At 36.7% G+C, this 15,395-nt stretch overlaps 1 protein-coding gene across 11 annotated transcripts; it reads right to left on the reverse strand.

Moving 5' to 3' along the window:
• Positions 1-197: 197 nt before the first annotated feature.
• LOC112766422 (proline iminopeptidase) lies at positions 198-9,720 on the reverse strand. 11 transcript variants are annotated; one of them, XM_072222204.1, is made up of 14 exons: positions 9,284-9,467; positions 9,143-9,192; positions 8,921-9,049; positions 5,485-5,841; positions 3,715-3,758; positions 3,530-3,589; positions 3,378-3,440; positions 2,421-2,504; positions 1,798-1,948; positions 1,650-1,709; positions 1,309-1,493; positions 1,040-1,097; positions 903-962; positions 198-443 (listed from the first exon to the last, which is right to left on the reverse strand). In XM_072222204.1, exons 4-9 carry the CDS (start codon positions 5,699-5,701, stop codon positions 1,853-1,855), a joined length of 564 nt encoding a protein of 187 aa, XP_072078305.1. In that variant the 5' UTR covers positions 5,702-5,841; positions 8,921-9,049; positions 9,143-9,192; positions 9,284-9,467; the 3' UTR covers positions 198-443; positions 903-962; positions 1,040-1,097; positions 1,309-1,493; positions 1,650-1,709; positions 1,798-1,852. The 11 variants fall into 11 exon arrangements, 10 of the variants coding, with proteins under 10 accessions (XP_072078305.1, XP_072078308.1, XP_072078304.1 ...); XM_072222207.1 differs by lacking the exon at positions 1,798-1,948 and adding an exon at positions 3,160-3,237 and having other exon boundaries at positions 198-425; positions 3,534-3,589; positions 9,138-9,192; XM_072222203.1 differs by having other exon boundaries at positions 9,138-9,192.
• Positions 9,721-15,395: the final 5,675 nt, after the last annotated feature.

A 15,395-nucleotide genomic window follows, 5' to 3' on the forward strand; every position in this document is an offset into this window, starting at 1 on the left:
AAAAACATCAAATCTAAATCAAACACAATAGGCATGAAGCAATACGAAGAAATGGTAAAAATAAAAAGTAATAATTATGAATTACTCTACATTACAGAAAATTGTGCCTATAGTTTCTTCCAGAATAAAATAATGAAACAACAAAGGTAATAAAAAGTAAAAGGGTAAACTGATTTTTTTTGTGGCAACACCCTTACTTCATCATTAATATTATTATGAACTTGAATCATAAAGAGTAGACAAAAGTATTGACATAAAGTTTGATAAATGCAATATGTAGCAAGATTTAAATATAATATACTATCAAGTATTTTACGACAATCCTCAAAATAATCAACACTGCAAGATATATAATTCTTTGTCTTCTGCCCCTTAACCCCTAGCATTTTCCATGTTGCGATCCCAGCCTCCATCCTCGTAATCAGCTGCAATAAAATCAATACCTGAAAGAAAATGTAACAACCATACCAAATATGTTCATAGAATAAATATTCTGTCAACCTATTCAATTCACATATCCTTCCTAACAGTTTTTAAAGGAAAATTTCAGACATGTTTCCCTACCATCTCTTAATGTAATTAATTGGTTGTGCAAAAGTTACATGAAAGGATATTGAAACACGCACAAGTTATCTAGATGCACTGATGACTACCTGAAAATCCCAGATTCTATGCATATAGCCATCACTTTTTCAAGTGTTATACATAACATTTAAGGCATTAATTTTAGATTGAAAATGAAAAACTGAGATAAGAAAAATATAATGGTCTAAGTAACTAAGTTAAAGGACTCGGTCATTACAATTAACAAATGATTTATCTAAGAGACACCAAAACCTACGAAGTTATAATTATAAATATAACATGGAATATAAAAATGAATGCAAGAACATGATATATACCTCTGGTCCTTTCTCTTCCTCATCCACCACGACCTTGAATTCGGCCATTTGGTGAACTCTCTGCAGAACATAAAGGTCATATAGATGGAGAGAAGGGCATTTATTTTTCGAGAACACCAATTTTCATATGAACCTACCTCCATAATCAAAATACTTGATGCCTTCACTTAGTCAACTGGTAATGGTGATCGATACCTAAAATGGCACAACAAATTAAAGATCATACCAAATACTCAATTTATATTGATAAAATTTTTTCAACACATGAAATCTTGGAAACAGCTAAAGAAGTGCAGAGAGTCAATCCACATATTTTTCTAACTTAATTAACAACTAACGCAGAAAATATAAAATAACTTATTTTCACTGCAAATTAAAACAATAATTGATCATTTGTGTTAAATACCTGTTAAATATCCAAAGTCCTCTGCATGTTGATAAAACCAAAGTGCATGAACAACTATAGTCAAAATAAGGAACTTCCAAAATGTTGTCTTGAACAAATCCACCATAACCACTTCTTGTAACCTACCCACAGATGATGTATTGTTTCCTTCTTTGAAAGGGTTATTGTTATCAAATGGTACATGCCTTGTGGTCCCCAAATTGCATCATGAACAGTATCAAATAAATAAATAAAATAAAATAAAAGTAAAACCTAAATGGAATACTGAACATTTTTAATTAAAATACTATTCAGAAACTGCACATATAGAAGGAGGCCTTCGTCTAGAGGCTCCCAAGTACCAATGATGTTACCGGATCCAATTTGTGTGTTCTTCTGTGTATTATTTGATTACTCCCCAACTGCAGAAGCAAACCCAACATATATAAATAAAAAACAAAACATAAAGGACTTATCAGAATAAAACAAAGTATCATGTATGAAGATTACATAGCCCAGCTCAGCCAATTACAAAATGATCAGACGTTGATCAACTCCACAATTGTTACAATTTTGTTGATAGCTCTACCCATTGCTTTGAAAATAATTTTATTGAAAACCTTTCCAATGAAGAGGCAAACAATATAATCTGAGCAAAAACCTGTACAAAATGGTCCTCACAACATCAATAGATACATAACATGTCAAATTCATCTAGATACATTTTCCACAATTTAAGTTTGATTTTGTTTTGACATTTTTTAGGTCCAAAAATGTTTACAATATAATGTGTTCCCGAAACAGGTTCTGAAAATAAAAAGAACTATTTGCCAAACATGTACTTAGTTTAGATTCATAATTGAATTTTAAATTAAAAAAAAAAAACACTCAATGTTCGCCCTGTAGTAGCTAAGCATGATTCTTTTCTTCTTGTAAATTCCCCAGATCATTTCAAGGTAATTTTTATTTTATCCAAGGAATAAAAGAAAGAAGTATAATCACAACACCAAACGTTCTAAACGAACAGAGGCGATAGTAGTTTGTTGCAAGATGTGCTAATGAAAGAGTAAATAGAAAGGACGAAGATAAGGAGCCTGAAGCAAGGTCATGGCATAAGTAATGTAGTTGCTCACCCTTCCCTGACTTGTGATACTGATCTCGTTTTTATCCATTGGCATTTCTGCCATTGACTTGTCTACCTTTTGGTACCGATCTATCTATTGAATGCCACACACCAACACCAAAAATAAAAATGAAAATGAAAATCACATGCTTCAACCACAACCATCACACAAAAACAATCAAGCTGTATATGGAATAATAAGTTAACATAAATACTAAAACAAAGGTTAATAATTGATAGCATTTTTAGGACAAGCCTAATCTTGGGATATAATATTATTGATTTTACATTTTCAAAATCTATCAAAAAAGCTTTTTATTATAAACTAAATGCTTCCATGTTGACTGAGGTGACCACGTTGTTGGAGATTGTATGTAAAGACAGTTAGAACATGGTGGTACGAATCTTATGAACAGAATTCCACAGCATCAGCATTGCCATCCAAATAGCAATGTGCTATATTCATAATAAAAAGGGTTTTGTCCAACCACCTTAAACACTAACCATGCATTAAACAACAACCAAGTCATGTGATTGAATCAATGTGTAAAATCATTAAAGAAAAATTTCCTCAATAGAAAAATTGAAATCTTTGACATGCAATGAAAGTGGCATAAAATAAAGTTTCAACATAGTTCCATATATTAAATAAGTCAAATTGTCTTCACTTCGAAATGAAAGTTCACTGTGCTAAAGATATTTAAACATAATCCCAGATAAATAAATAAAAAGGAATGCTCTAAATATACCAAATATCACGGAATATTGCAACAGCACCACCTTCATAAAACCAGTCAATATCTTTCTTCCTTAAGAGGAAAATTCTCCTGAGGATCATGCCAGTAAAACTTAAAAGATATTTTAAAAGATTAACAACAAAATATTGGGGAAATAAAAAATTATACATTACCAACCTAATTGGTTCTTCATAAAAAAGAATATGATTAATAATAACAAATTAGTACACCTTGTCTGGGTGAGCTTGGCTGTAAGCAAGAGCAAATGTGCTTTTATATGATCCTCCAAATACCTACATAATACACAGAGAAAAATATCATAGTCCATTACATAATGATGATAAAATGTATGATGATTAACAACCAGAGGGTGAAAAGAGACCTGCCATTCTAGAATCTCCAAGTATTCTCGTAGCTTTTCAATGTCGTCAATTGCACCCAGCTGACAGACAATAAATTTCATTATTCAAAAGAGTGGAGCATTCTTTGGCTAAAAGCAGTTCAAAACTTAACCTAATCAAATAGAATGATTCTATAAAATTCAGGATAAAAAAAATTTCTGATTACTTGGGTCAATTCGCCCTCCAAGGCTTCCATGAATGAAGACCCAGCTGCAACAAAATCATATAATAGAAATGATTAAATGATTGTTTTTGCATCAAATTATTTCTCTTCTTAACAAAGGTAAGTAATGAAAAATAACCACATAGCAAAGGCATAAAGCCCTGCTTCTAGTATATACATTTATAAAGAAAGGCTATAAGTCTCCACCAAAAACACATTGGATCTAATATTAACATTTACAGCTCATTCAATTACATTAATAATCAATCTATATAGAATTTAATCACTAAGTCAATAGTAGCCCGCTTCCTCCCATTCCAGATTTTGATCAACTAATGTAAACAAATAAGCATACATAGCTTAAAATTTTAGAAAGGAAAAAATTAAGAAAAGAAATACTGACTTTGTATAATTATCATCTTTCTATTCAATACTATTAGGATCTATATCAACAGATTGCCATCCATCATCAATTATAACAAACTTAGCAGGAATTCCACATTCCTCAAAACTGCATTAAAGAACGTAGAAAAATATAAGGAACATATATGATATAAAATTCTGATGATTATAACTTGAAGTAACAATTGAAAAGTTGGACAAAAATCAATTTAGAACTAATGTGTAAAAATAGAAATAAATTAGTTGAAAAGCTCCTCTATTTGTTTTTATGTTATTTGGTGTGTAAAAGAATATTAAAAAATTGATAACACAAGGCAACTATTTAGACCTTCAAATAAATTAAACCAGTAAAATAACATAGTAAGAACAACAGAAAAAAAAAACAGAGGAAGGCAAAGGATTATATAAACATAACCCATAAATTAATCAAAGAATCGAAAATTCAAAATCAAACTATAATTAATCATAGTTAACATGAAAGAAAAAATAAAATATGAAGCATGGAAGTTTGAAAAAGCATATGAAGACATTGCTAACCTCTAATCTAATCCATTGTTTTGGAAGAAGACCAGCATTAGCATAAGCTCATTTGAGATCATGGATTCAATGAAAAATAAACTAAAAAAAATGCAACAATTCTTAAAATAAGCCTACTTTTTTTTCATTCAATCAACTTCTTTTATTATTTTCACAGCAGGAATGGCACAATAAAATGGAAATATATATCAATATAATGTACAAATGGCATACGAATTGCATGAGAGAAACATAATCTAAAATATATAGAAAATAAATCTATTAAGAATTGATATTTGATTACCAAATACTAATATATCTTATCACAATAAGTAAAATAGAAAACTGAAACCAATAATATAACCAAAATAATGAAAATCAAATGAACAGATGAAAAAGACAAAAAAAATTTAAAAACAGCAGTAGAGTTTACAGGCGCAACAATGATTTATCTTCATCTTCAAAATCAACAACATCGCCAGTGAATGTATCCGTACAAATCAAACAAAGTAGAAGAAGAAATTAGAGGTCTTTAGATAAGAAATTAAGAATATAAAAAATAAAAGATAAAGAAAAGCAAAACCTATCTAATTCTAATCTAATATAATTCATTGAATATACAGCCGCATGTGTCTAATATAATATTTGTCGAACACATAAAAGGCACGAGTATGAGTAGTGGCTTCTACTTCAATTAAGCGAGAGTGGATTAAAGGCTAACAAACACAATAGCTTTAGGTTGATGAATGGTTATTACCAATGCCATTACATTATAAGAATAAATTAGTACAAACCTCATGAAAAAGCTCAAGTATAAGACCATGGTACTCATTGGAGTTCATGGAGATATAATACCTGAGTAGGCTAAATCTCTGGCTTCTTTAATGTGATCTGCTGTTATCATCTCCATCATGGACTCCCTAAAATTCTCTCTTGGATCATAAGAGCATTTCTCTATTGCCACCATAACAACAAATTTAGTTCTTTCTCTGATTCTGCTTTGCTGCTGCCTCCTGCATCTCTCTTCCAACCTTCTCTCCCTAATCAATTGTTCAAGTCTCTCTTGCACCATGGCTTGTGCAACGCTTGACACCGAAGGCAACTAATCAGAGGCTAATGAACTCTTTGCTTCCCCTATGGAAGACATACTAAGCCTCCTACAACTACTGCAGCATAAGGCCTTGAATCCTATCTGCTATGAGGATTTCATTGCTTCAAAACAAAGATAAATTAAAAGTCTTTTAAGGAATCAAGTTTAATTTATGCATTAACAGTAATAAAATCTTTTATTCACAATTCATCGGTAATAGTGGGACACAACAATGGATTAATCATTATGTTTGTTCTAAGTACATTTAGAAATTAAATTAGGTGTTAGCTTGGAGGGTAGATGGGGGACATGGTTATAGTTAATAGTTAATTAACTAACTCTGAATGAACATGGTAGTGGCACTTCTAATGTTCCTATTTTATTGAGGTAAATCTTTCTGGAAATGCATGCCTGAAGCATTTTTTCTCAGCGGGGGCAATGAGAAAATTGTTACTTTTATTTCTTTAGGATTGCAAGACTTTTCCAGTAGTTTTTAGTTCACCAATGTAACAGCCCAGATCACCCGCTAGCATGATATTGTCCGCTTTGGCACACAAGGCCTCACGGTTTTGCTTTTGACGATAGGGATGCTAGCCGAAGCCCCCCACACTCACTCGTCAAAACGCGTCATGCTAGGGAGAGGTATCCACACCCTTATAAGGCATGCTTCGTTCCCCTCTCCAACCGATGTGGGCCTTACAATCCACCCCCCTAAGGGAGCCCAGCGCCCTCGCTGGCACATCGATCCGGGTTCTGGCTCTGATACCATCTGTAACAGCCCAGATCACCCGCTAGCACGATATTGTCCGCTTTGGCACACAAGGCCTCACGGTTTTGCTTTTGACGATAGGGATGCTAGCCGAAGCCCCCCACACTCACTCGTCAAAACGCGTCATGCTAGGGAGAGGTATCCACACCCTTATAAGGCATGCTTCGTTCCCCTCTCCAACCGATGTGGGCCTTACAATCCACCCCCCTAAGGGAGCCCAGCGCCCTCGCTGGCACATCGATCCGGGTTCTGGCTCTGATACCATCTGTAACAGCCCAGATCACCCGCTAGCACGATATTGTCCGCTTTGGCACACAAGGCCTCACGGTTTTGCTTTTGACGATAGGGATGCTAGTCGAAGCCCCCCACACTCACTCGTCAAAACGCGTCATGCTAGGGAGAGGTATCCACACCCTTATAAGGCATGCTTCGTTCCCCTCTCCAACCGATGTGGGCCTTACAATCCACCCCCCTAAGGGAGCCCAGCGCCCTCGCTGGCACATCGATCCGGGTTCTGGCTCTGATACCATTAATGTAACACCCTACCACACAAAGCTTTACGCTTAAGTCGTAAAACAGAGGTGATGTGGTATTACGACCTCTAAAATAAAATAAGTACATATAATAGCAGAAGATTTATAATATGCTAGGAGCCTTGAAGAAAAGGGGGAAATAAAAATCGCATAATAAAGGCGCAACGCTCAAGGAACGAGTTAACTTACGTGCTAAGAAAACCATAACTATCAAACATAAGCTAACAGAAGTGGGAATAGAGTGCCAAAGATACAAAATATCAAGCTCCTAACTCAGCCTGCGAAGTCAAGACTGGCCGGAGAATATTTACACATATATATACATACATATCCAAAACCCAAAAGTACATATACACAATCCTGCCTCTCCATAAACCTCTAAGAGGATCAAAAAGAATAAGTCATGCGGAGAGAAAACTAAGTACATATATATACATCATAGCATAACAAAATATCCCAGTAACCACTCCGCTTCAAGAGTCCAGACGCCTAACGAGATGCCTCTCGACCTGCATCTGAAAAATAACAACATAGTATGGAATGAGAACCGGAGGTTCTCAGTATGGTAAAGGTGCCACACACATAATATATAAGGTCCTGGGAATGCCAGAGGCAATCCTAAAACGCCGACACTCAGATTATAGAGCTTAAAGTATTAAACAGAAGCCATAAAAGGTGGTTTCCTAAAAATATTTAATCCTAACTTAACTTAACCTTAAATCTAAGTCCTATACTGCCATTCCTCCATACCTCCAACTCCATCATGCATTTTCACGGACAAATAGACAGATAAAGGCAAACACAAGAAGGTTACAACTACTGCAGGTAACAAATACACATTTAGCATGGAAAATACAGATAGGCACACCCAATTAGAGCACAAGCAAGTGATTCAAGTAATATGCATATGATGCATGCCTGTCCTATGGCTGATGAGGCTCATCTGTCGGTTATCCAGCCAACCCGACAAGTCTGAATTGTCCTTAGACTGTCCCCCGACGTGCATCCCCAAGAGTCTATGCATAGATTTTTCTCAAATAATCAATATTGCTCAATGGGGGTAACATTCCCGGGAATTTATATAGTGCCCGGTCACACTTACGTCGTAGGGTCAACAGAGTATCGAGTTTTCAACCTGGTACACGTGGTGGCAAGCCACGGCACTTAATCCAGGGAATCTCGTATCTCAGATTATTCAAATTCATAAGCCATATAAATAATTCAATTATAATTCCTCAACATCCACATCATTCTCAATTGCATCTCATTCATCATCATACATTAAACATATTCAATCCTTATCCTTCATTATCACACCTCCCATTCCGTCCATCAATAGTTTCAATTCAAAACATAATTCATTCTTTTCTAAGAATCAAACTTCAAACTTAAAACATACTCACTTTCTTAATAACTCAAAATCAAACCATATAACATTTAAATCTAAATTTCTTTTAAATAATCATCTAAACAAAATCTCTAATTTTTATAAAATTTCGGCAGCACCTCCTCTAAAACTCGGACTTTGCCACCCTTTTCGGGTCCAAACCTGCTTTCTTTTCAATTCAACATACTCTTCCTCATCATCATAACAATCACCACAATAAATCTACTTCAAATCAACAATTAAACTCATACAATATTCAAATCCAACAACCAAAATTCAACTAAGAATCATAGTTCACAAATCCTAGGCTTTTAACACAAATACCTCAAATCAATAATTCACCAAATCGTTAGTTAATAACTAATTATCCAATAAACTTCAACCAAATATATATATTCATCGACAAATTACTAAACATTAAGCATACACCTGCATTCCAACTTATCCTATGGTCATCTAGCCTAAGTTTTCACAGAACATTATATATTAAATGCAAGAAACCTAAACCATACCTTGGCCGATTTCCACGTAACGACCAAAGCTATTTATTCAAAACCAAGACAACCCCTCAAAACTCAACTAATCCGCTTCCTCCAAGTTCCAGTATTCACAATTTCAAGCTCCAATTATTTATTTTCAACCTAATACACATTCATAATACATATATACCCAATTTAATACTCAAAGCTCAAATTTAATGAAAATAAAATAGAATTATCGTATCCTCACCTTACCCAAGCTTCACACAAGCAAGAGTGAACGTTTCTCTCAAGCTAATTGGATCCTAAAACATCAAAAATCAAAGAAATTCAATATTCCCACTTAAAATTCGAAAATTGGGGGAAGATGAAGCTGAGAGTGAAATAGCAAGTTACCTATGAAATTGTTCCGGTAGAAATGTAGAGCTCGACGCGGTGAACGCGTGGCCGCAAACGGTGCGGCGATCGGAGCTCGAACGGAGGAGTTACGGGATTTGGAAAGTAACGTGAGGGTTACGGGATTTTTTTTTTCTCGTTCTTCCCTCCCCTGGAAGCTGAAAGCTTCGCTTCTGTTGGAATGAAGGGGATGAAGGGCTTGGGTTCATTTAATAGGGCTGGTCCGGTTGAACCGACAACCCGGTTCGGGTCCGGTTCAACCGGTTCGGTCCTTTCGGTCCATTTTTGGACCGTTTTCTTCAAAATTGGTGTCAAAATTCTCGTTTCGATGAGCTCTACCCTATTTTGATATAATATTCGCATTTCTAATCCTCCTTATTAAAAAATAATTTATTAACTAATTATCTACTAATTTAACCGGGGTTTACATCCTACCCACCTAATAAAGAATTTTGCCCTCAAAATTCAAATATAGTTACCTGAAAAGAGATGTGGATAGTCCTTTCGCATATCTGATTCGAGTTCCCAGGTATGTTCCTCGATACCAGCTCGTCTCCAAGCTACTTTTACCAATGATACTTCCCTTCCTCGTAATCGTTTAACACTGGTGTCATCAATCCTCACCGGAATTACTAGGAGTGTTAGATCTTCTCTCACTTGGATTGGTTCTGGTTCTAGAACATGACTTGCGTCAGGATTATACTTCCGAAGCTGTGACACATGGAACACATCGTGCAAATTCAAAAGATACGGCGGTAAGGCAATTCTATAAGCCACTGGCCCAATTCTCTTCAGGATCTCAAACGGTCCAATATAACGGGGACGAAAATTATAAAAGCCCAGATATTGTCCATCTGTAACAGCCCAGATCACCCGCTAGCACGATATTGTCCGCTTTGGCACACAAGGCCTCACGGTTTTGCCCTCCATTCTAGGAGCCGAGGAGCCTTGGGCCTTCGCCCAGACTACCGGGCCCAACTCTCAACTTGGAGTGGGCAGACCAACAATTTGCCCTTGCAAGCCCAACCTAGCAGGCCAGAAGCACTTGTTCCATCACCTTAATTGCCCCCACTTGGGTTACAAGCTGGCGTTACACAACTCGGCAGCCTTGGCTCTTATTCCATCTGTAACAGCCCAGATCACCCGCTAGCACGATATTGTCCGCTTTGGCACACAAGGCCTCACGGTTTTGCTTTTGACGATAGGGATGCTAGCCGAAGCCCCCCCACACTCACTCGTCAAAACGCGTCATGCTAGGGAGAGGTATCCACACCCTTATAAGGCATGCTTCGTTCCCCTCTCCAACCGATGTGGGCCTTACAACCAACAGTGGAGTTTTCTACTATCAAGGATATGCTCTTGGTGGGGCAAAAATGATCACACTCTTTACCAAAATTTGGATTATGATAGAATCACTGGAAATATCCTAATACAGCAAATAAATTCTTTAGTAGACAACTTCAATAAATTTATGTGACCTACTAACCTACTTCAACTCCACACCTCTATATGTAAGTATATCAAAATATCAGTTACATGAAAAAATAGTCTAAAAAAAATAATAAACCAAAAATAATAACCTCAACCAAATCAAGTTTGAGCCTCATGATAGGATCCAATCCTTCAAATCTTGATATTATTGAATGATTCCTGTATATAAATAGAAAACAAAGATTATCTTTTTAAGTAGACATATATTCAAATTGGTATGCCCATCCTTAATAGATTTATGGATATCTACCACCTAAGCATGAGTGCATGACTCCAAAACACATTGTCATTCATAAAGCAAAACAATAAAACGGCAAGCCCAACAATAATGAGCTAGTGCAGAATAACCATTATGAAAAACAAACTAGCATTCCTTAATTTAAGCAATTAAGAATTGTCCCACCATGGATAGCAAAACTAATAAAAGCAAACTAATTCTAAACAGTTAAGATCCAAGACAATGATTTCGACAAATAACCTCGAGCACAGAAAAATGCTTAAAAAATTCTACCCAAAGGGAGCAGCAAAATAAAAAAAAGTCACGCTGTTAGAAGTGCTCCACTGGCGCTGTACCTCGGCACACCATATCTCTATCTACCTCTTCCATTCATCTTCACTTCACTCGCCAATCACACAAATCTTCTTCTCACATTCTTTTTTATATCATGGAGTAATAATAAGAAAGGAAAAACGACAAAGGAGAGTGCGAGTGAGAGTAAGCCACAAGTTACGATACCTACTCTCGTTGACCAAATAATTCTTCTAACAGAATAATAGAAGTTGATACTATTTGTTATAGCAGATGATGTCACTTCTCCCACCAGACCACCAAAATTTGATTTTCCATGTCAGTAATAATAAGAGAATTACTTTCCCCACCTAAGCACAATCAATTCATTTTTCCTTTTTGAAGAAAAATTCAAAGTGGGAGAAGAATTCACCTCAGTGAAGAATTGATGATGTTGCTAATTATTTATAGATATACTAAAGAAGTAATTTTGAACAAATGCATTCCAGAACATATGAATGAGCAAAATTCTGCATAAATGAAATTCAATATATAAACCACCATTGATGAAACAATAAAATGGATTTTGCAATGAAATAGTTAAATAGTTGAAACTACCGATTAATACGCGCATGACTAAAAAAAAGATCCAGAACCCCCAAACTCGCGGCAATTTAAAAATAAACAAAATTAAAACAAATTAACACAAAGTACTGACTACTGAGAGAAGATCATCACAACACCTCATCCACACCAGACCACTTACCAATGATGTCACGATAATGGGGTTGAAACCCATTTTGGCCCTTGAAATTTGGGCTCGGCCTTAATTTCGACCCCCAAATTTTTATTTACCCAATTAACACTCCCAAATATTGGATTGTGCCTCACGTTTGCCCCTGTAGTTATCTCCGTTAACGAAGAGCTGATGTGGCACGTTAAGTTGACACGGTGTGCATCTACGTAGCACCCAGCTTGCCAGAATGAATGCGCAATGAGTGAATGATGTGGCAAAAAGTTGTTTTCACTTAATTTGACTTCTACGTATATGTTAAAACCCTAATTTGCATGGACTCATATTGAGTGAAAACAACTTTTATCACATCATTCACTCATCACACATCCATTCTGGCAAGTTGGGTGCCACATAGATGCACACCGTGTCAACTTAACGTGTCACATCAGCTCTCCGTTAACGGAGATAACTATAGGGACAAACGTGAGGCACGATCCAATATTTGGGGGTGTTAATTGGGTAACTAAAAATTTGGGGGTTGAAATTGAGACCAGCTCCAAATTTCAGGGGTCAAAATGGGTTTCAACTCCACGATAATGCAAGAGATTAGCTGATCCCAAATGTTTTGAATGACTTCGGACTAACCAATCGCAGGTCGCGGATACCAAAATCAAGCCTTTGAAATTGGCACCAACACGCGATCCCCCAGAGAAACCTGGGATTTGACGAATTTCAATTTTGAAGAAACCCTAAAACGCTTGAAAATTCAACATCGGCGATGAAACTACATGAATTCTAGTTTGTATGGATGGATGGATAACTCACTAATCATATCCTAAGATATAATAAATAATCATCATAAAGCATAAGTTATAATTGAAGAAGCATACATTACTATAAGAGAATAATGTGATACACATATTATGCTCTGGAAATCTTTTTCTTTTCAATATATAACTTAGTAGTAGTGTATGATGGTTATCTATTTTTCATCAAAGAACACTTTTTCCAGCAAAGCCCTCTTGCATTCATCATTAAGATCATAAACCACCTCAAAATCAAAATAAGAAATAGTAGTATTGACATATACAATATCAAATCAGTAGCAAATATTCCTAACCATTTAGTTGCACAATAATTCAAAAAGGATGACACAATTGAACTAAAAACAAATTTAGTCATGAATACCTCAATCTCAAATTTTTCATTGAGTATCTGCACAGCTTCTTTTAGCATTGATATATCCACATCCCCATTTGGTAGAGGTAAAACCATATGTAATACTCTTCTTTAACTTCTTTAACATGACCTGGGTCAAAGACGCGTTCATTTGGAAAAATAATGTAATACTTCTTTAACTTCTTCAAGAATTCTGCAATCTGGTCTCAACCTGGTAAAAATGAAACAAACTATTAAAAAATTACGCAAGAAATTATAAAACTGAAAATTAACCAAAATAAAATAAAAAAACTCGTGAATTTTCCAAACAGAAAAAATACAATAGAATTTATTCATCAAGTGAATTAACATTGAGGAAAGGAGAAAGAAAAGATCACACCAAAGGAGGGTGGAGAACCCTAAACCCAGTCACCGGGAGAGAGAGAAATGATGGCGGAGCTGATGGAGTAAACTTCTCCAACACCTTCATACACCAACTGTGGGTGGCTTTGGCCTGACAGAATACAAGCCTTGTATTCTGTTAATGTTCGAAGGGTTTATGGGTGTGCATACATCTTTACACAGACATCATTCTCCTTCACTTCCACACTTGGAAACTCCACCAGCTTCGTCATGGCGTCGGGTTGCCCGTGCTCCTCGTGATCGCCTTCGACAACAGAGACACCGAGCAGCTCAACGGAGCGTGAATTCGCGAAGTGAGTTAGAATGAAGATGCGGCGTTTCTCTGAAGTAACTTCTGCGAGAGGTTGAAGAAAAAGAATTGGGACCGCGAGGTTTCAAAATTGAATGAAGAAAGGGGATCTGAGTTTTAGAGAAAAAAAATTAAGAAAGGGTAAGATGGGGAGGAAAAGGGAGGTTATTTCGAAGTATGATGTTGCTAGGATTTGGGGTACTAGTTCTGTGGGTTGGGAGTTTGTGGAGTCTGTTGGGACAGCCGAGGGGCTTTTGTTGATGTGGGATGACATGATGTTTAAGAGAAGTAACTGTCATAAAGGTGACAGGTGGGTGTGCATTGAAGGTTTATTAACAAAGAATAATTTTCAGTGTGCTGTTTGCTTGGTGTACGGGGCACATGGAAGGGAGGAAAAGAGGGTGGTATGGGAGGAGTTGAGTTATGTTGCAGGCTTGTGTCAGGTTCCATTCTGTTTGTTGGGGGACTTTAATGAGATTTTGCAAATTGAGGATCGCAAAGGGGCGACGAGTTTGTCGGTAACTGCGGAAGAGTTTAAGAGTTGGGTTCAAGACATGGAACTGGTGGATCTACCCCTTAATGATAGGAAATTCACATGGTTCAGGGGTCAATCTTGTAGCAAAATTGATAGGGTGTTGGTTACTATTGAATGGGTGGAGGAGTTTCCTGACATTAGACTAAAAGGTGGTCCACGGGGATTGTCAGATCATTGCCCGTTGATTATGGAGACTACAAGAGCAAGCGGGGGCCCTAGACTGTTCAGGAGTCTGGATTCCTGGTTTACCCATGAGGGTTTTCTAAGGACAGTAAAGAATGAATGGCAAAATTTGAGAGGTGGTCCGTTTATTGGTAAGCTGAAGGAATTGACGATACCTTTGAGAAAATGGCACAAGGAAAACTTTAGTGATATGGATAACAGACTGCAAAAGTTTGAGGATGAGATCATAAAGTTGGACGACCAGGTTAGTAATGGGATTTATGATGGTACAACAGAGGCCAGACGGAAGGCGTTGGTGAGGTTTTGTGAAAAGTGGTACATAAGGAAGGAAATCCATTGGAAGCAGATGTCTCGGTCTAAGCATGCTAGGGATATGGATAGGAATACCCGGTATTTCCATAACATTGCCTCGGCTAGAAGGCGGAATAACAGGATTGATGCCCTGATGATTCATGGACGGCTTGTGAGGAATCAGACAAGAATAAAGCATGTAATAAGGGGATTCTACAAGGAGTTGTATCGCCAGGAGGATGCTCCACGGATTGGGGTTCGAGATGGGCTGTTAAAGCAAGTTGGCAGAGCTGAGGCAGAAGCTTTGGAGGTTTTACCGACGGTAGAGGAAATCAGGGAGGCGGTTTGGGATTGTGATTCTTCTAAAGCACCAGGGAGTGATGGGTACAATATGAACTTCATTAAGAAATGGTGGGAAGAAATTGGTCCTGAGTTCACTGCAGCGGTGATGGAGTTCTTCCACAGTTCAAAGATACCAACGGAGGTGAATACCACATG

This window comes from Arachis hypogaea, chromosome 17 (assembly GCF_003086295.3).
Source record: "Arachis hypogaea cultivar Tifrunner chromosome 17, arahy.Tifrunner.gnm2.J5K5, whole genome shotgun sequence".
NCBI lineage: Eukaryota > Viridiplantae > Streptophyta > Magnoliopsida > Fabales > Fabaceae > Arachis > Arachis hypogaea.